General features: G+C 51.7%; 1 protein-coding gene across 3 annotated transcripts in view; it reads left to right on the top strand.

Moving 5' to 3' along the window:
* The window catches only part of STK11 (serine/threonine kinase 11), a 48,606-nt gene that overhangs the window by 11,703 nt on the left and 15,842 nt on the right, over positions 1–21,061 (top strand). For all 3 annotated transcript variants that reach the window (XM_077921822.1, XM_077921821.1, XM_028713738.2), the window contains exons 2-7: positions 6,239–6,322; positions 8,594–8,683; positions 10,245–10,377; positions 10,955–11,091; positions 13,872–13,999; positions 16,304–16,361. In XM_077921822.1, the coding sequence (XP_077777948.1) occupies positions 6,239–6,322; positions 8,594–8,683; positions 10,245–10,377; positions 10,955–11,091; positions 13,872–13,999; positions 16,304–16,361 (630 nt within the window). The remainder of the gene's footprint in view (positions 1–6,238; positions 6,323–8,593; positions 8,684–10,244; positions 10,378–10,954; positions 11,092–13,871; positions 14,000–16,303; positions 16,362–21,061) is intronic.

The following is a 21,061-nucleotide window of genomic DNA, read 5'->3' on the forward strand; positions in this document are numbered from 1 at the left end:
TCCAGTGAGCACTCAGGGCTGATTTCCTTCAGAATGGAGAAGTTTGATCTTCTTGGAGTCCATGGGACTCTCAAGAGTCTCCTCCAGCACCATAATTCAAAAGCATCACTACATCACTACTGGGAAAACCATGGCTTTAACTATACGGACCTTTGTCGGCAAGGTAGTGTCTCTGTTTTTTAAGATGCTGTCTAGGTTTGTCATCGCTTTTCTCCCTAGAAGCAGGCGTCTTTTAATTTCGTGGCTGCTGTCACCATAAGATACCCCAAATCTTCCTGACGCATGCGGAAGGCCTTGAGGCATCTCTCCTGGTGGGTGTAAGTTGCCCGTGACTCACTTCCATAAAGCGGTGTGCTCAACACACAAGCCTGGTAGACCTTCATTTCGGTATTGGATGTTAGCAGTTAAGAACATTGAAAGGGTCTGGCTCATAGCTGTCAGCCTTCCCTTTTTTTGCGGGAAATTCCCTTATTCCAGCGCCGTTTCCCACTGCTATCCCAGATTGTTAGATATCCCGTAGACCAGTGTTCCCCAACCTTGGGCCTCCAGCTGTTTTTGGACTACAATTCCCATCATCCTTGACCACTGGTCTTGCTAGCGAGGGATGATGGGAGTTGTAGTCCAAAAACAGCTGGAGGCCCAAGGTTGGGGAACACTTCCGTAGACTGTCCCTGGGACAGGTGAGGCTGCTGATCCCTTATTTCCAAATCTGAAAGTTGACATTTATGGTCTGGCTGCTGGATCAGGCCAGGGGGGTGGTAAAAAGGTAAAGGTACCCCTGCCCGTACGGGCCAGTCTTGACAGACTCTAGGGTTGTGCGCCCATCTCACTCAAGAGGCCGGGGGCCAGCGCTGTCCGCAGACACTTCCAGGTCACGTGGCCAGCGTGACATCGCTGCTCTGGCGAGCCAGAGCCGCACACGGAAACGCCATTTACCTTCCCGCTAGTAAGCGGTCCCTATTTATCTACTTGCACCCGAGGGTGCTTTCGAACTGCTAGGTTGGCAGGTGCTGGGACTGAACAACGGGAGCGCACCCCGCCGCGGGGATTCGAACCACCGACCTTTCGATCGGCAAGCCCTAGGCGCTGAGGCTTTTACCCACAGCGCCACCCGCGTCCCCCAGGGGGGTGGAGCTAGCATCTAATCTAGCATTCTGTTCTCACAGTAGCCTGTGCAAACCTCACAAACAAGACCAGAGCTCAAAAGCACACTGTTCCTGTGCAATTCACAGCAGCTTCCTCCTTCGAATTGGCCTCATCTCCATTTAAAGCCTTCAGAGTCATTGGCCCTCACTGCCTCTCATGGGAATGTCATCATTTGACCATGTGCTCTGCGAGGGAGGAGTTACCGTATTTTTTGCTCTATAATACTCGCTTTCTCTCTCCTAAAAAGTAAGGGGGAATGTGTGTGCGTCTTACGGAGCGAATGCAGGCTGCGCAGCTATCCCAGAAGCCAGAACAGCAAGAGGGATTGCTGCTTTCGCTGCGCAGCGATCCCTCTTGCTGTTCTGGCTTCTGAGATTCAGAATTTTTTTTCTTCTTGTTTTCCTCCTCCAAAAACTAGGTGCGTCTTGAGGTCTGGTGCGTCTTATAGAGCGAAAAATACGGTACTTTTGTCTGTCCAGCTTCTTTGGGTGTCCCAGAGTATTTGGAGAGAGGGAGTGGCTTGTTTGTTTACATTTGAGCATTTTTCTAAAGGGCTTTATGTGTGTGTGTGTGTGTGTGTGTGTGTGTGTATATATATAAATGTCTTAAGCTGTGTGCAAATAGCCGTTACGTTCCAAAGCATAAAGCATAGCAGTGCAAAATTCCTGTTTCGGGGGTCATTGCCATATGGTATTCTGTTTCTATCCCAGGCCCCCTTTTACACTGTGCATTTAAAACAGTGTCTTGTCGCTTTAAACAATCCTGGGAGCTGTGGTTTGTTAAAGATGCTGAGCACTGTTAGCAGACCCCTAGCCACCTCACGGAGCGACAATTTCCAGAGTGGTTTAGCAGTCAGTCAGTCCTGCTTCCCAGGGAGCTCTTGGGAATGTGGACGGATGACTTCACTGTGTGTGTGTGTGTGTGTGTGTGTGTGTGTGTGTGTTTGCAGTGGCCCAGCCTTAATGGCTCTCCCATGGCGAACAAGTTCTCCCCCAGGCAGCTGTTAAGGAAACCTTTGCAATCTGGAAAGGGTTCCCACCCCCCACCCCCATCGTTCCTGGGATAGCTCAGTCCGGTAGAGCACAAGACTCTTAATTTCAAGGTTGCGGGTTCGAGCTCCACATGGGGCAGAGGTTTCCTGCATTGCGGGAGGCTGAGCTAGATGACCCTTGTGGTCCCTTCCAACTCTACAATTCTGTGGTTTTGCAGGATGGCTATCAGTAATGAGATAACATACTGGTGTGGAAATTCCCCCCGGGCGTGTGGAAATTTCTGTGGGCTCATTTGGACGGCCTACCATATTGGTTTTAGTCGGTTAATCAAGATGGATTGGGTTTAAGAACAACAACAGATTTGCTGGGCACCGTATTTTTCGCTCTATAAGACGCACCAGACCACAAGACGCACCTAGTTTTTGGAGGAGGAAAACAAGGAAAAAAATATATTCTGAATCTCAGAAGCCAGAACAGCAAGAGGGATCGCTGCGCAGCGAAAGCAGCAATCCCTCTTGCTGTTCTGGCTTCTGGGATAGCTGCGCAGCCTGCATTCGCTCCATAAGACGCGCACACATTTCCCCTTACTTTTTAGCAGGGAAAAAGTGAGTCTTATAGAGCAAAAAATACGGTAGGTGCCCTTAGCTGACCCACAAGGGTTTTGTTTCTTAAGTGATGTACCACAGTACATATGTACATAGGACGTAGGACATGGGTGGCGCTGTGGTCTAAACCACAGAGCCTAGGGCTTGCCGATCAGAAGGTCAGCAGTTTGAATCCCTGCGACGGGGTGAGCTCCCGTTGCTCGGTCCCTGCTCCTGCCAACCTAGCAGTTCGAAAGCGTGTCGGAGTGCAAGTATATAAATGGGTACCACTCCGGCGGGAAGGTAAAGGGTGTTTCCGTGCGCTGCTCTGGTTCGCCAGAAGCGGCTTAGTCCTGCTGGCCACATGACCCGGAAGCTGTACGCCGGCTCCCTCGGCCAATAAAGCAAGATGAGCGCTGCAACCCCAGAGTCGGTCACGACTGGACCTAATGGTCAGGGGTCCTTTACCTTTAGGACCTCAGGCAGAGAGAAGTCTGTCCCCTTTCTGTACTTAGCTTCGTCAGAAGCGGCTTAGTCCTGCTGACCACATGACCCGGAAAAACTGTTTGTGGACAAACGCTGGCTCCCTCGGCCAGTAAAGTGAGATGAGCACCGCAACCCCAGAGTCATCCGCGACTGGACCTAATGGTTGGGGGTCCCTTTACCTTTTTACCATAGTGGGATTGGCCATACACAGATCATAGAATTGTAGAGCTGGAAGAGACACCAAGGGTCATCTAGTCCAACCCTCTGATAGTCCCAGATTCAAGCCCTGACATCTCCAGGGCAGGCTAGGGGAGACCCCCTGCTTGAGCCAGCCCCTGCCCTGTTTCACACCCTCCTACGGTGGTTTTGCCTGGAAATGGGTCCTTGAAATTCAGTCATGCCGCTTGCTTCCTTGGACGGATGGCACGTGTGTAGCAACTAGCCTACTGTACACATCACTTGCTCCGCCCACTTTTGCCCCTGGCCCCTCCCACTGCCACTCTGCGGCCTCTGGGAGGAAATGTGGCCCTCAGAAAAGAGTTATCTGCTTTGAGTTCCTCTACTCTGCCATGCAGGGGACGCGGGTGGCGCTGTGGGTAAAAGCCTCAGTGCCTAGGGCTTGCCGATCAGAAGGTTGGCAGTTCGAATCCCCGCGGCGTGGTGCGCTCCCATTGCTCGGTCCCAGCGCCTGCCAACCTAGCAGTTCGAAAGCACCCCCGGGTGCAAGTAGATAAATAGGGACCGCTTACTAGCGGGAAGGTAAACGCCGTTCCGTGGGCTGCGCTGGCTCGCCAGATGCAGCTTGTCATGCTGGCCACGTGACCCGGAAGTGTCTGCAGACAGCGCTGGCTCCCGGCCTCTTGAGTGAGATGGGCGCACAACCCTAGAGTCTGTCAAGACTGGCCCGAACGGGCAGGGGTACCTTTACCTTTACCTTTACCTTACTCTGCCGTGCAATAGAGCAGCGCACCTGAATTAATGCCTGGGGACAAACGTCCCTCTCTGGGAGAAGCTTCTCGTTGGCGCCAGGGGTGGTTTATTTTTCTCTTTTCCCCTCCTCTCTCCCCTACTGCCTTTTCGCTTGCTGATTTGGCCATCTGGCTGCCTTTGGCTACTGGCCAGATTCCGACATCCTGCCTTGTCATGGTGACGGTAAACAGAGGGGGAGATCCTTGCGTGAACCTGTCGGCCGTGCGCGGCGGACTTCTTGTCCTTTTAAAGAACTCGTTGCTAGAGCAATGCTGGCTGGAGCTTTGAAGCTGGGCCCAGAGAGAAAGTCCTAAGGAAAGGGTCTGGGAGGTAGACAGTCCGCGGGGCTCAGCCTTAACCCACCTGTGGTTCTACAGCAGGGATCTGATTTTTGGATGCAGTGGGTGCTTCTCCCTGGGCTACAAAGCCAATGTTAGAAACTCAGGTGTGTGTGTGTGTGTGTGTGTGTGTGTGTGTGTGTGTGTGTGTGTGTACACACACATACATACACACAGTGGTACCTCGGGTTAAGTACTCGTTCCGGAGGTCCGTACTTAACCTGAAACTGTTCTTAACCTGAAGCACCACTTTAGCTAATGGGGCTTCCTGCTGCCACCGCGCCGCCGGAGCACGATTTCTGTTCTCATCCTGAAGCAAAGTTCTTAACCCGAGGTACTACTGTAAAAGGACACATTCTAGTCATATAAAAACACCAGGCAGGCCCCACCAATAACCCAGAGGTGCATTTTAAATAAAAGGACACATTCTACTCATGTAAAAACACACTGATTTCCGGACCGTCTGTGGGCTGGATTGAGAAGGTGATAGGGCCGCATCTGGCCCCCGGGCCTTTGGTTGCCTACCCCTGGGCTAGCAAGGTGTCTGTCCAAGCTGCGGCTGCACAGAGATGGCAGCAGTGAGCGGCTACAGCTTCCTTTATATGGTGTCCTGCAATTTGCACTGTCAGAATCCTGCAGCTGTCCACAACATCTACCTTGGGAGTGAGCCAGGAAGCAGACAGGGCCTTGCTCCGAGGGGTGGGCAGACATGGCCCAAAACCGCAGGAAGGAACAGTCTGTCCCCTTGTACGAGTGCAGCATCCTTTGCTTGGCAGCCAGAGCCTCCTCACGAGTCGCCTTTTCTCTCTCTCTCTCCCTTCCTGCTGCCAATCAGCTGTTCCCTTTCCCCAAAGCTTGACACAGAGCTGAGTCTCTCTTCCTGTTTTCGAGCTTTTGGGTGTCAGAATGAAGCAACAGAGGTTGCCAAGAACTGGTAGCCTGAACCGCAGGGGAAGGCCGGGCGCAGGGTGAGAGGGAGGGGGGGCGGATTCTCTAGAAATCAAAGCGCCCCTTTGCGTCGCTGGTTTAGCCTTGCAAGTGCTTTGCAAAACACTTTGCGCAAGCCTCTTGCAACAAGACCAGGATTCTCCCAACATGCCGTTCCCACAAAGAAGGGGGAGCTTGAGGCCGCGGCGAAGGACTCGCAAGCAATAAAGCTCGCAGCAAGGATTTCCGGAATTTTAGTAGCAGCTAGGGACGCGGGTGGCGCTGTGGGCTAAACCACAGAGCCTAGGACTTGCCGATCAGAAGGTGCTTCCAAACTGCTAGGTTGGCAGGAGCAGGGACCGAGCCATGGGAGCTCACCCTGTTGCGGGGATTCGAACCACCGACCTTCTGATCAGCAAGTCCTAGGCTCTGTGGTTTAACCCACAGCGCTACCCGCCTCCCTCTTAGGTTGCATATGTGTGCTTTATCCCCCAAACACAAGGACCCACAAGTGCTGAATGCTATGTGGAGTATAGACTCATCCGGTTGGCCACTGTGAGAACAGAATGCTGTCTCTTCTGGTGTTCTTAGAGATGGGTGGCTTCAGAGAGCAACCTGTGGCGGTGCCTGCAACAAGGAACAGCCTCTGAGCCTCCATTCTCTCCCCCACGCAGCAACAGGAACAGAATTCATTCCTAGAGCGAAGGGAGCGTCCTCCCTTGACTCCCTCTGCAAAGAGGAGGTTGCTTTGGTCACCTGCATATATATATTTCTCTCTCTCTCTCCTTCCTTCCAGGGAAATTCAGCTCCTTCGGCGGCTGCGGCACAAGAACGTCATCCAGCTGGTTGACGTCTTGTACAACGAAGAGAAGCAGAAGATATATCCTTTTCTCCCCTGTCTGGGGCGTGTACAGCTACAGGCTCCGTCCGTTTCCCCTCTCTCGCGAGCCTCGTGGATTCTAAGCCACTTCTGCCTTGCTACCCAAGGAGCGAAGTCGCCCATTTCATGGTGCGCAGAAGGTCTCAGGTTCAGCCCTTGGCATCTTCAGTTTTGTTTTGTTTTGTTTTTAAAGGAGAAAAATGAAATAGCTTTACTGTGTCAGAATTGTAGCTGTGTCCCTAGAACTGCCAGGACTGCAGCTGCATCCCAAAGTTTTGTGACTCATCTACAGTCTCGCTGTGGCCATCAGGAGGTAGACAGATATTTTGCTGGCAGTTTAACAACCTACACAGTTGCGCCTTCCACAGTCTTCATGAAAAGGGGCACAGGCTGGTTGAAAGCCTGCAGCTTCTATCCGAGGAGGAGTAGGAAAGTCAGTCTTTGGGGCTTTCTGCCCTGCCATTTATGTCAGCGTCTCTTCACGCCGTATGTATTCTCCAATATCCGCTTGGTGAAAAGCCACGATCGCCATGGGGTCCACTTTCCGGCACTCCTGGGTGGGCTTGGCTGCCACTCCAAAGCCCTGGAATATACCACCACACCCTGGTGCTGGGCAGTGCTCTCTGTGATTCGCCCCAAGCCAGACTTCAGTATGTGGTTCCCGTAAATGAAGGTCTGCTCTGCCCCAGGCTTCACCCACACTTTGTACTTGGCGTAGGGAGCAAGGCAATCGAGGGCAGTGATGTGGAGTCGGAACTTCTGGCTCTTGGTGAACTTTCCAAAGCAGGTGCCGAGAGATACCAGATTCTCCCGGGAGATGTTTGTAGCAAGCTTCAGAATCCTTTCACTGAGGTAATAGACACGGTCCTTGTGCAGGCGGAAGCAGTAGGCACCATCTGGCCGGTCAACCAGGAGCTGGATCATGTGGCCGGCAGGACTAAACTGCTTCTGGCGCAACGGGACACCGTGACAGAAACCAGAGCACACGGAAACGCCGTTTACCTTCCCGCCAGAGCAGTACCTATTTACCTACTTGCACTTTTGACGTGCTTTCGAACTGCTAGGTTGGCAGGAGCAGGGACCGAGCAACGGGAGCTCACCCCGTGGCGGGGATTCGAACCGCTGACCTTCTGATCGGCAAGTCCTAGGCTCAGTGGTTTAACCCACAGTGCCACCCGCGTCCCTTCTGGCCTGGCTGCAGTGTTTGAAATTCACCAGGCGCATTTTGCAGCTGGCATGGGTCCAACTGTGACCACGTAGAAATCTCTGGGCGTCAGGTTAGCGACTTACATCTCCATCTGCCTGTCCCCACCAGCTTTCATAAGCAGGGAAACAAAAGAGCTTATTCCTTGCATTTATCTCCCACTGTTTTTTCCCCAAGGAGTACATGGTTCACCCTCCCTACAACGAACCTGCGAGGTAGGTTAAGAGCAGGCATGGCCACACTTGGCCCTCCAGCTGTTTTGGGACTACAGTTCCCATCATCCCTGACCACAGGCCCTGTTAGCTAGGGATGATGGGAGTTGTAGTCCCAAAACAGCTGGAGGGGCCAAGTTTGGGCATCACTGGTTAAGAGGCTGCAACTGACTCCAAGGTCACCCCGTGAGATTCGTGACCGAGTGGGGATTCGAACCCTGATCTCCCAGGTCCTGTACCCCACTGGCTTCCTAGAGCACTTCTGCTACGGGGCAGCTCTATAAATTATGTAGGCAGATAAATGGGGGGTGGGGAAGCAACATGTCCCTTAGAGAAGGATCTGAAATATTTTCTTTGATGATTGAATTTCTTTCGTTCTGGATTTTTTTTTTTATTTGACGTTTTAACGCGTCATAAACCACTTTGAGATTTTTTCCCTTTAAAATACAAAGTAGTACAGAAGTGAAATGAACAATAATAACAATAATAAACTTCATTTTGGGGAAGTGGGGGGGGGGGATGGCAACTAGGTGTTCCGTTGTGGCGACCTAGGTTTCAGGCGCCATTTGACGATTAGCTTATACAGTGGTACCTCGGGTTAAGTACTTAATTTGTTCCGGAGGTCCGTTCTTAACCTGAAACTGTTCTTAACCTGAAGCACCACTTTAGCTGATGGGGCCTCCTGCTGCCACCATGTGATTTCTGTTCTCATCCTGAAGCAAAGTTCTTAACCCTGGGTACTTATTTCTGGGTTAGCGGAGTCTGTAACCTGAAGCATATGTAACCCGAGGTACCACTGTATATCTGATTTTTCTAACCCTGCCTGGCTGCCGCTTCCTTAACTCTTCCTCTCACGTATATGGTGATGGAATACTGCGTGTGTGGGATGCAGGAGATGTTGGACAGCGTCCCCGACAAAAAGTTCCCCGTCTTTCAAGCGCATGGGTAAGTTAAGCAAGGCGGGTGCCATTTCATGTGCCACCCCCCCACCCTGTCTGAGCAGTCCTAGCTTTGGTGCTAGTGGAAACTGAATAATAATAATAATTTATTATTTATACCCCACCCATCTGGCTGGGTTTCCTCAGCCACTCTGGGCGGCTTCCAACAAAACAATAAAATACAATAACCTATTAAACATTAAAGGCTTCCCTAAACAGGGCTGCCTTCAGATGTCTTCTACAAGTCAGGTAGTTGTTTATCTCCTTGACTTCTGATGGGAGGGCGCCACCACCGAGAAGGCCCTCTGCCTGGTTCCCTGTAACCTCACTTCTCGCAATGAGGGAACCGCCAGAAGGCCCTCGGAGCTGGACCTCAGTGTCCGGGGTGCATGATGGGGGTGAAGATGCTCCTTCAGGTATACCGGGCCAAAGGTTTGTGTTTTCCCTTGCTCTGTCCTCCTGATGTCATTGCCAGATCACCTTGGCATCCTCACCTCTGTTGACGGCAACTCCTGAAAACCTTTGTCTCCCTGGTCCTGAATGGGGTAACTGTGCCCCTGAAGGACCAGGTGCGCAGCCTGGGAGTCATTCTGGACTCACAGCTGTCCATGGAGGTGCACGTCAATTCTGTATCCAGGGCAGCTGTCTACCAACTCCATCTGCCACGCAGGCTGAGACCCTACCTCCCCGCGGACTGTCTCGCCAGAGTGGTGCATGCTCTAGTTATCTCCCGCTTGGACTACTGCAATGCGCTCTACGTGGGGCTACCTTTGAAGGTGACCCGGAAACTACAACTAATCCAGAATGCAGCAGCTAGACTGGTGACTGGGGCGGCCGCCGAGACCACGTAACACCGGTCTTGAAAGACCTACATTGGCTCCCAGGACGTTTCCGAGCACAATTCAAAGTGTTGGTGCTCACCTTGAAAGCCCTAAACGGCCTCGGTCCTGTATACCTGAAGGAGCGTCTCCACCTCCATCGTTCTACCCAGTCACTGAGGTCCAGCTCTGAGGGTCTTCTGGCGATTCCCTCACTGCGAGAAGCAAAGCTACAGGAAACCAGGCAGAGGGCCTTCTCGGTAGTGGCGCCTGCCCTGTGGAACGCCCTCCCACCAGATGTCAAAGCGATAAACAACTACCTGACATTCAGAAGACATCTTAAGGCAGCCCTGTTCAGGGAAGTTTTTAATGTGTGATTTTACTGTATTTTTGGTTTCTGTGGAAGCCACCCAGAGTGGCTGGGGAAACCCAGCCAGGTGGGCGGGGTACAAATAATAAATTATTATTATTATTATTTGTCTCCCCTTCTCCGGTGCTCCAGTTCCCGCAGGATCATTATGTTACTGATGTTTGGCAGCAAGGGTGGATCTTGGTTGCCCTCCTCTGCACACCTTCCAGCTTGCAAATATCCTCCATAAATTGTGGTGCCCAGAACTGGATCCAGGACTCCAGGTGTCGCCTGACCAAGGCAGAATAGAGCAGTGCGATGACTTGAATCTCAACGAATTTGTGTTTCCGCCCTTTTTGAATCCAGGTTTCCCCCTCTCCTTCTCCCCTCTCCACACGCAGGTACTTCTGCCAGCTTATTGACGGCTTAGAATACCTACACAGCCAAGGGATTGTCCACAAGGATATCAAACCAGGAAACCTCCTGCTCACGACCAACGGGACGCTGAAGATTTCGGATCTGGGCGTGGCAGAGGTACCTTTTTTAAGCTCCCATGCTCAGGCATGCCTTTCGTTTGCTTACGAATCCCCCTCTTGCGTGCGCGCCAAGGCAGTTTACAAAAATAGGACATAAACCACCAAAAAGAAAGTAACACAAATGACGGAAGAGAGATTTTTGGAAGCAATACGGAAGGAACATCCGAGGCAATAGAACTTCTCGTCCGGCTGGGAGAGCTTCTTGAAACAGCAATGTCTTCGTTAACTGAATGAAGACGTTGTTGTCTAAAGAAGCTTTACCAGAAGTGTGGATAGTGGTTGACCCACGGAAGAGGGGCAGCCACACTCAAAAGGTCCCGCTCCCTGGTTACCGGTGCGCCCTATAGGGCGAAAAATACGGCAATTTTCAGGGCTCAGAAGTGCCCTGCTTCCAAAGCCCCAGGACCCACCTTGGGTTTGGTCCACGAGAGACTGGAGGGCGTTCCTCTGATTCTTCAGAATGTGGGAGCTGATAAGTGGAGATTCTCTGTTTTCCCTTTGCTTTTGACCTAGGATTAACCCGCACTCTCCCCCTCTCTCCCCCTACGCCTCTCTCGTTTATCTCCCTCCCGCAGGCGTTGCACCCGTTTGCAGAGGACGACATGTGCCGAACGAGCCAGGGCTCGCCGGCTTTTCAGCCCCCGGAAATCGCCAACGGCCTGGACACCTTCTCCGGCTTCAAAGTGGACATCTGGTCGGCTGGCGTCACGCTGTAAGCACAAAACCGGCAAATTCACGGCAGCCTTAGCCTCTGCAGGCGGCATTCCTGGGCAGGTGCCGAGCCCACCACCCCACTGCCTTGAACCCCCCCTTTCTTTCAATTTTTTTTATTAATTTTCACAAAATTATAAACAAATAAACAAATATAAATCATAACCTTATTAAAAATTACACTTATTGACATTGTTAAGTGACTTCCTCGCTTCCCCTTGGTTGAATTTCAGTGCATATCCTTTTAACGGTTTTCCAAATCGCAGTTCTTATAAAATTTACCGTATTTTTTGCTCTATAAGACTCACTTTTCCCCTCCTAAAAAGTAAGGGGAAATGTGTGTGCGTCTTATGGAGCGAATGCAGGCTGCGCAGCTATCCCAGAAGCCAGAACAGCAAGAGGGATTGCTGCTTTCACTGCACAGCGATCCCTCTTGCTGTTCTGGCTTCTGAGATTCAGAATATTTTTTTTCTTGTTTTGCTCCTCCAAAAACTAGGTGCGCCTTATGGTCTGGGGCATTTTATAGAGCAAAAAATACGGTGACTTGAACGTTAACATCTTTAAATATTGTATCGTTTTGAAATTAAACATATTAATTCATCACTTAACTTACATAGAATCCTGCAAGCTGCTTCCAATTAAAATAGCTTAACATATTTAACTAAATAATCATTAAATTTTGTCCATTCTTCCTGATACTCCTCCTCCTTCTGGTCGCAGACTCTTCTGGTTAGCTCAGCTAGCTCTGAAAAATCCATCGTCTTCATCTGCCATTCTCATGAACCCCCTGTTCTTGGATGAGCTCTGGGCTATTAATTCCATACTGTGCCCCAGCACTCATTGGGAATGCACAGCCACGGCTTCCCCCTCCTTCTCCAGCTTCCTAAGCCAGCCTTCCCCACCCATGAATTCTGTATTCAAAGTGGGGGAGGCTACACCCTTCAGAAAGGGACGGGGGCACCATCTTATTTAATTGTTGCATTTCTATCCCACCTTTTTCCCCTTCAAGGAGCTCACCTCGTGTGAATGGGTTCTCCCCATCCTCTTTTACACAGCACCCCTTTAAGGTAGGTTAGGCTGAGAGAGGGACACGGGTGGCGCTGTGGGTTAAACCACAGAGCCTAGGACTTGCCAATCAGAAGGTCAGACCGAGCAACGGAAGCTCACCCCGTTGCGGGGATTCGAACCGCCGACCTTCTGATCGGCAAGTCCTAGGCTCAGTGGTTTAACCCACAGTGCCACCCACGTCCCTAGGGAGGGCAAGTATACACAGTTTATTATTATTATTATTATTATTATTATTATTATTATTATTGCCCTGGTCTCTGCTAGGTCCTAGTCCAACACTCCTGACCACTATGCCACACTGCCGCTCACCACAGCTTGCCCCCTCCGCAGACCTCAGTGTCCTGTTTGGAGACACTGCCCTGACTATATCCACAGGGCGATTCTTGAATAGCTTGTGTAGGCTGGGCCTTTTTAAAATCTCTCTCTTGCGTTAAACATTGGGATTGTGGGCGATGAGATAGCAGCTAGCGAACCCGGGTTCAAGTGTAGACTTTCCTTGCTTGCAGTCACACAAACCCAGCGGGTGCTTGCAGGTAAGCAAAGATTAAAGTTGCGCGTTGTAGGGAATGCGTAACTTGGCCAGAAATGTTTCTCGTTCTACTCAAGCTAGTCTAGAGAAGAGTAAGGCAGCCGGGCTTCCTCCATCTTGAGGTCCAAGAGCGAGCTAGCAGAGGAGAAGGAAATTGTAAAACAGGTTGCAACCGTGTACCTATCAGTGTTGGTAACAGGGAGGTACAGGAGTGGCCTGGGAATTTGTAGGTCCCTAACTATCTCAGTGGGTCCTAACCTAGGGACGCGGGTGGCGCTGTGGATTAAACCACAGAGCCTAGGACTTGCCGATCAGAAGGTTGGCGGTTTGAATCCCCGCGATGACGGGGTGAGCTCCCGTTGCTCGGTCCCTGCTCCTGCCAACCTAGCAGTTCAAAAGTGCAAGTAGATAAATAGGTACCACTCCGGCGGGAAGGTAAACGGCGTTTCCGTGCGCTGCTCTGGTTCGCCAGAAGTGGCTTAGTCTTGCTGGCCACATGACCCGGAAGCTGTACGCCGGCTTCCTCGGCCAATAAAGCGAGATGAGCGCCGCCACCCCAGAGTCAGCCATGACTGGGCCTAATGGTCAGGGGTCCCTTTACCCTTTACTTTAACTATCTTAGCCCCTAATCAAAACCCCTCTTTTGCAGACTAAGATGCACCCAACACGGAGGAGTTCGGCCGTGTGCATTTGTGCTTTATTCTGAATTTAAATTGTTCTCTTTTTTTCTTCCACATCCCTCTTTTATCGTTAAGCCACCCAGGGAACTTCTCACGTTATAGGGTTACATATATATACAGTGGTACCTCGGGTTACGAACTTAATTGGTTCCAGAGGTCCATTCTTAACTTAAGGCGCGCTTTTGCTAATGGGGCCTCCCTCTGGCGCACAATTTCCGTTCTCATCCTGGGCAAAGTTCTCAACCCGAGGCAACTACTTCCGGGTTAGCGGAGTTTGTAACCTGAAGCGTTGGTAACCCGAGGTACCAGTGTACCGCCAACAAACGGATAATCGAAATGAAGGATCTGGTGGGGATGGCAAGGAGAGGAAGCTGGGACAGGAAGGGTCCCGTTTCCCCCTCTCTTCAACACCCCCCCCCCCCAAGCCGCTTCAAGCAAGGTTGGGATGTGCGAGAGAGCCAGAGTGGGAAGCTGATCACACCTGTGCCTTTTATCTGTTTGCAGATACAACATTACAACCGGCCTTTATCCCTTTGAGGGCGATAATATTTATAAGTTATTTGAAAACATTGGGAAAGGGGAGTACACGATTCCTGAGGACTGTGGCCCTTTGCTTTCAGATCTGCTTAGAGGTGAGTGCCGATGCTGATGCTGATGTCACAAGTTTGCTTTGTAGGAAAAGTTCCACCCTGGAAACTGTTGTGGCTGTGTGATTTGCTCTTATCCTCGAACAAATAAAATAAACTGCTATAAGAAAAACAGCTCCCTTTCCCTTAGGGGATATTCCAGAGCCCGTATAGAGTCCTTAAGTGGGTTCCCTATCGGTAGGAGAAAATAGCAGAGGCCTACCAGAGTATATTGGGACGCGGGTGGCGCTGTGGGTAAAACCACAGAGCCTAGGACTTGCCGATTGTATGGTCGGCGGTTCGAATCCCCGCGGCGGGGTGTGCTCCTGTTGCTCAGTCCCTGCTCCTGCCAACCTAGCAGTTCGAAAGCACGTCAAAGTGCAAGTAGATAAATAGGTACCGCTCTGGCGGGGAAGGTGAGCGGCACTTCCGTGCGCTGCTCTGGGTCGCCAGACTGACCCCGCAAGAGTCTTGCAAAGGCAGTGTCCCCGGCTGCTGGTCAGCCAGCAGCCCCTGCTGGAAATGCCTCTGGGAAGAGGGCAGATCCCAGGCATCTCCTTCATGGGCCAGCTTGCTCCACCACCGAACCGTCAGGAAGCTTAGCCAAGATCTGCTCCCCTGCTGTTTCCAGGCTTGGGGGCATAGCTCTGCCCTCTGGAGCAACAGAGAATGAAAGCTTGCTTTTATGGAGCGAATGCAGGCTGCGCAGCGATCCCTCTCGCTGTTCTGGCTTCTGAGTCAGCAAACTTTTTCAGCAGGGGGCCGGTCCACTGACCCTCAGGCCTTGTGGGGGGCCGGACTATATTTTGAAAAATAAAATAAAGTGAATGAATTCCTATGCCCCACAAATAACCCAGAGATGCATTTTAAAGAAAAGCACACATTCTGCTCATGTAAAAACACGCTGATTCCCGAACCGTCCGCGAGCCGGATTGAGAAGGTGATTGGGCCGGATCCAGCCCCCGGGCCTTAGTTTTGTCGTGGTCCCTTCCAACTCTCTGAATACACTGATTTTTCCTCCGCTGCTTCAGAAGGCTGCAGTTCCTGAGAGGCTCCTGCAGGCGGCGCTGCATGCACGGGTTATTTTCCTGCTTTTCAGAAATTGTGCTTCAAAGGAGACTTGCAATCATCATTTCCTTCGTTCCTGCCTCTCCCCGAGTGCCTGACTAACCTCCCTCCCCCTTGCAGCCAATGCCATCTGCACGGCTATTTTGATTTTGCTTCTCTCTTTTTTTTTTGCGACGGTTGTCGCTCTGGTGTAAGGCTCCCGCATCTTATCTCCTCAGAGCGCCGTTACATAAGGCCCGGCTCGGAACTGTTCTCCAAGCAGCTGGTCCTGTTTCTCCCGCGACAGACTTTGCTTTTATTCTTGGATTTGCAGCCCGCCTCGTCTGAAGGGCCGCAGCGGCATGTTGCAACACACAGCAAGGGCCTGCGTCTCTGCCCCCCCCCCAAAACGCTCCTGACGGGATGAAATGCGTGCCAAAATAGATTTAAAAGAGCCCCATAAACCGAGCTGGGCTTCCCTCCATTAAAAGCCGGCCCAGACAAGAACAGCTTTGCTCCCTGAGCGTTGGGTGTGTCTCCAGAGCAAGTTCCCACCAATTTGGGGGGTGGGCCAGCTTGCAAATACCTCTGCGTCGGGTGGTGCCATTAACCACACGATTCCTCCTCAAGAGTTCTCTTCCGCAGCTTGGTTTAATAATGATAATGATCGCAGTTCCTAAATGGAGCATTGTGGAAAAAGCAGGCCCGTGAGAATTTTTTTACTGTTGCAGTAAAAAGGAGCTAAGGGATGCAGGTGGTGCTGTGGGTTAAACCCCAGAGCCTAGGACTTGCCGATCAGAAGGTCGGCGGTTCGAATCCCCGCAACGGGGTGAGCTCCCGTTGCTCGGTCCCTGCTCCTGCCAACCTAGCAGTTCGAAAGCACGTCAAAGTGCAAGTAGATAAATAGGTACCGCTCTGGCAGGAAGGTAAATGGCGTTTCCGTGCACTGCTCTGGTTCGCCAGAAGCAGCTTCGTCCTGCTGGCCACATGGCTGTACGCCGGCTCCCTCGGCCAGTAAAGCGAGATGAGCACCGCAACCCCAGAGTCGGCCACGACTGGACCTAATCGTCAGGGGTCCCTTTACCTTACTATAATTTTATGTTGTGATTGTGAGCCGCCCTGGGATCTACGGGTAAAGGGTGGCAAACAAATTTCATTAATAATGGGGCACTACAGCAACAACTCTGAACCCCTTTTTCACCAGCTGCCCGATACTTGACGCCGAACTTAAATGTTTCTCTCTGCCTCCCCTTTCTTTTCCAGGAATGCTTGAATACGAACCAGCCAAGAGGTTTTCGATACAACAGATAAGACACCACAAGTGAGTGCTTGAGGTTTCTTCTTCTTCTTCTGCTTCCTTCTATCTGATCGTGATGGGATTTTTCTTGTGGCGGTGGTTGGGCACGAACCACTTCTTCGCTGCTTTGCTCGGAGGCAGCAGGAAGGAAGGATAAAAGGGAGCTGAGGGGGGAGCAGCGCTCGGTAATTTACAACCCTTTTTTTTTAAAAAAAGAAAGAAAAGCATCCCATTTGGTTCTTTAAAAAGCCTTCGGGGAAGCTTTCAAAGCTCGCTCGCAGATCGATAAAAAGTATGCAGTTGCTTTGGAGGAAAGGCTGCGTTGCCCTAGTAAAAGCCACAGCAGGTATGGAATTCCCCAGTAAAACTGTCGGTGGGTGGGATCCTGTGTACTAATAGAGAACTCGATGTCCTGGCTGTGGATCCTCACCCAAAAAAAAATGTCTGCATCTGCACCCAAGTGGAAGAATGGGCAGGCATGGGAGGCTCCCCCCCCCCAAAAGGTTTGCAGAAGGGCGAAATATATATACAGTGGTAAGGTAAAGGTAAAGGTATCCCTTCCCGTACGGGCCAGTCTTGACAGACTCTGGGGTTGTGCGCCCATCTCACTTAAGAGGCCGGGGGCCAGCGCTGTCTGGAGACAATTCCAGGTCACGTGACCAGAGTGACAAAGCTGCATCTGGCGAGCCAGCGCAGCACACGGAAACGCCGTTTACCTTCCCGCTAGTAAGCGGTCCCTATTTATCTACTTGCACCTGGGGGTGCTTTCGAACTGCTAGGTTGGCAGGCGCTGGGACCAAGCAACGGGAGCGCACCCCGCCACAGGGATTCGAACCGCCGACCTTTCGATCGGCAAGCCCTAGGCGCTGAGGCTTTTACCCACAGCGCCACCCGCGTCCCTTAGCATATACAGTGGTACCTCGTGTTAAATACTTAATTCGTTCCAGAGGTCCGTTCTTAACCTGAAACTGTTCTTAACCTGAAGCACCACTTTAGCTAATGGGGCCTCCTGCTACTGCCGCGCCGCCGGAGCACGATTTCTGTTCTCATCCTGAAGCAAAGTTCTTAACCCAAGATACTATTTCTAGGTTAGCAGAGTCTGTAACCTGAAGCGTATGTAACCTGAAGCGTATGTAACCCGAGGTACCACTGTATTTTTGAGGGGGGGGGGTCCCAAAAGGCGAAGTTCCCTTTTTCTTCCATCTTCCCCCTCCAGAAGCGAAGTCCGCATTCCGTGCCCACGGAGCATGCCCAGTAGAACGCCTCCGTCAGAACAGAGCATGCTCTGGAGGTGTGGAATGCTGGCACAGCTGCTGGGTGGGGCATGGAGAGCCAGGAGGAAGGGCTGGAATGGAATGTGGAATCCCTTAAAGGTAAAGGGACCCCTGACCATTAGGTCCATTTGCGGACGACTCTGGGGTTGCGGCGCTCATCTCGCTTTACTGGCCGAGGGAGCCGGCGTACAGCTTCCGGGTCATGTGGCCAGCAGGACTAAGCCGCTTCTGGCGAACCAGAGCAGCGCACGGAAACGCCTGCCTCCAGGTTAAACAAGCATTTTGTTCAGAATATAGGGATCATTGGTTCTTGCAACCACCGATAAAAACTTCGCCACTGCTAATGTTCTAGCGTTTGTCCGGTCTTCCAATAGGAACCTGACATAGCGAGCCTCTGATTTTCCCGGGAAAGGGACCAGCAAGGGTAGTATCAGTTCAGCCCTGGCTTGCTCGTATTTTGCACAGTGCAGCAAAATATGTTTTATGGAATCGATGTCTTGAGCCCACAAGCAAAGTCTGTCCTGGTAGGGAACTCCTCTCAACACTGCAGAAGGAAAGACGTTTATTCTGCCTTTGGTGAAAAGCCTTCGATGGTTTGGCACTGTCAGGTTTTTAATGTAAGATGTTAACTTGAAGACATGCCCATATTGCACTCCTACTGCCAGCAGAGTCGGAAGGGACCACAAGAGTCACCCACTTGCAATCCAGGAATCTTTGCCCAACACAGGGCTCGAACCCCCACGATTTGAGAGTCTCTGTCGACTGCTCCTATGCAGAGAGGTTCCCCTGAGCAGACCTCTCTGCAGGTTTCCGAGGTGCCTGTTTCCACCCATGCCCACTGTGTCTGCTGTTTTTGGCTGCTCCCATTCCCCCCCCTTTCCCTCCACATTCGTGGTGCTTTGTCAGCTCTTTCATGTCAAGCTAACCCAGCTGGAAGTGAAGGGCCGTCCCCAGAGACCCAGCTGCGGAGAGGCTGTAGGCTGCCTGGTGCAGAGATCAAGCGCTGGCATGCTGAGGCCGCGCGTTCCCTACTAACTGGGCCCTTGCAACCTCCTTCCAGGGCTTTCACCGTTGCTATTTTAGGTTCTCTCCTGTCACAGCACTGCCCGGAGAGATGGGGCTCAACCCTTCCGTTCCTAGGGCTCCTCTTGCCCCAAAAACAAGGGCTGCAGAGACTCCAGCTTTCCCACCCACTGCCCTATCGGTTAAGTTCGCCCCTGTTTTTACAGCTCTGTTGTTTATTCATAGGATGGCAGGTATAGATTTGCAAGGGGCCACAAGCACACACACCACCGCTCTGGCAAAACCACCCAAGGTGGGTGCGAAACAGGGCAGGCGGGGGCTCAGGGAGGGTTCTCCCCCAGTCTTACTTGGAGAGATCAGGGATTGAACCCTGGACCCTCGTAGTCCCTTACAATCCTACGATTCTGTGATCCGTGTGCAAAGCAAAAGCCGTTCCCACTATAGCACATCACATTTAAAAACAAAACTCCATAGACTAATTAAGCGCACCTTTTTAGCAGGGACGCGGGTGGCGCTGTGGTCTAAACCACTGAGCCTCTTGGGCTTACCGATCGGAAGGTCGGCGATTCGAATCCCCGCAATGACGGGGTGAGCTCCCGTTGCTCGGTCCCTGCTCCTGCCAACCTTGCAGTTTGAAAGCACAAAGTGCAAGTAGATAAATAGGTACCACTATGGAGGGAAGGTAAACGGCGTTTCCGTGCGCTCTGGTTTCTATCATGGTGTCCTGTTCCACCAGAAGCTGTTTAGTCCTGCTGGCCACATGACCCAGAAAGGGAACCCCCCCCCCCAAAAAAGAAATTGTTTCTGTGGTTCCATTTTTTTCTCCCGTTCCCCAGAAAATGCAGGAGAGAACCTTTGTTTCCCCTCCGCTTCCTCACTCTGAATTACAATCGCAATCCTTCCCCCCCCCCCCCAACACTTTTCCTTCTCATCCTCACCATAGATGCATATGCAAATGTTTGAATATAATCTCCCATAGGGGGCCGCAATCAATATCCCCCTGCAGGTTTCGAATGTATTTTTTTACTCCTGTGTTAAGTAGGGCACACGCAGGTGGGGGAAAGAGAAGGGATTTAAAATAGAGCAAATCGCGTCTTGACCACCTGCGCTGCTAATGTTTGCCGTTCTGTCACGTCCCAGTCTGCTTTGTGGAAAGCTGTGGTCTGGCTTGAGTCAGACCACTGGCCCAACAGCTGTAGGATTGTCCGAGCCAGCTGCCTGGATTATTATTATTATTATTATTATTATTATTATTATTATTATTATTATTTATTATTTATACCCCGCCCATCTGGCTGAGTCTCCCCAGCCAGTCTGGGCGGCTTCCAGTCAAGTGTTAAAAACAGTACAGCGTTAAATATTAAAAACTTCCCTAAACAGGGCTGCCGTCAGATGTCTTTTAAAGATAGGATAGCTGCTTATTTCCTTCACATCTGAAGGGAGAGTGTTCCACAGGGAGGGCGCCACTACCGAGAAGGCCCTCTGTCTGGTTCCCTGTAACCTCACTTCTCGTAGTGAGGGAACTGTCAGAAGGCCCTCGGCGCTGGGTCTCAGTGTCCGGGCTGAACGATGGGGGTGGAGACGCTCCTTCAGGTATACAGGACCGAGGCCGTTTAGGGCTTTAAAGGTCAGCACTAACACTTTGAATCGTGCTCGGAAACGTACTGGGAGCCAATGCAGATCTCTCAGGACCGGTGTTATGTGGTCCCGGCGGCCACTCCCAGTCCGGCTGCCACATTCTGGATTAATTGCATTTTCCGGGTCACCTTCAAAGGTAGCCCCACGTAGAGCACATTGCAGTAGTCCAAGCGGGAGATAACCAGAGCATGCACCACTCTGGTGAGATAGTCTGCGGGCAGGGAGGGTCTCATCCTGCGTACCAGATGGAGCTGCCCTGGACACAGAACTGATCTGCGCCTCCATGGACAGCTGTGAGTCCAAAATGACTCCCAGGCTGTGCACCTGGTCCTTCGTGGGCACAGTTGCCCCATTCAGGACCAAGAAGGAGCAGACTGGAAAAGAGGCAGAGCCTCTTTTCTTCGTTTCCTTTTATTAATAATTTTGAGGATTCAGGTGTGTGTTTTTTTTAAAAAAATAACCTACTGTTTGCCGATCGGAAGGTCGGTGGTTCAAATCCCCGCAATGACGGGGTGAGCTCCCGTTGCTCGGTCCCTGTTCCTGCCAACCCAGCAGTTTGAAAGCACGTCAAAGTGCAAGTAGATAAATAGGTACCACTCCGGCAGGAAGGTAAACGGCGTTTCCGTGCGCTGCTCTGGTTCGCCAGAAGCGGCTCAGTCCTGCTGGCCACATGACCCAGAAGCTGTACGCCGGCTCCCTCGGCCAGTAAAGCGAGATGAGCGCCGCAACCCCAGAGTCGTCCACGACTGGGCCTAACGGTCAGGGGTCCCTTTACCTTTACTTTTACTG

This window comes from Podarcis muralis, chromosome 18 (assembly GCF_964188315.1).
Source record: "Podarcis muralis chromosome 18, rPodMur119.hap1.1, whole genome shotgun sequence".
Lineage (NCBI taxonomy): Eukaryota > Metazoa > Chordata > Lepidosauria > Squamata > Lacertidae > Podarcis > Podarcis muralis.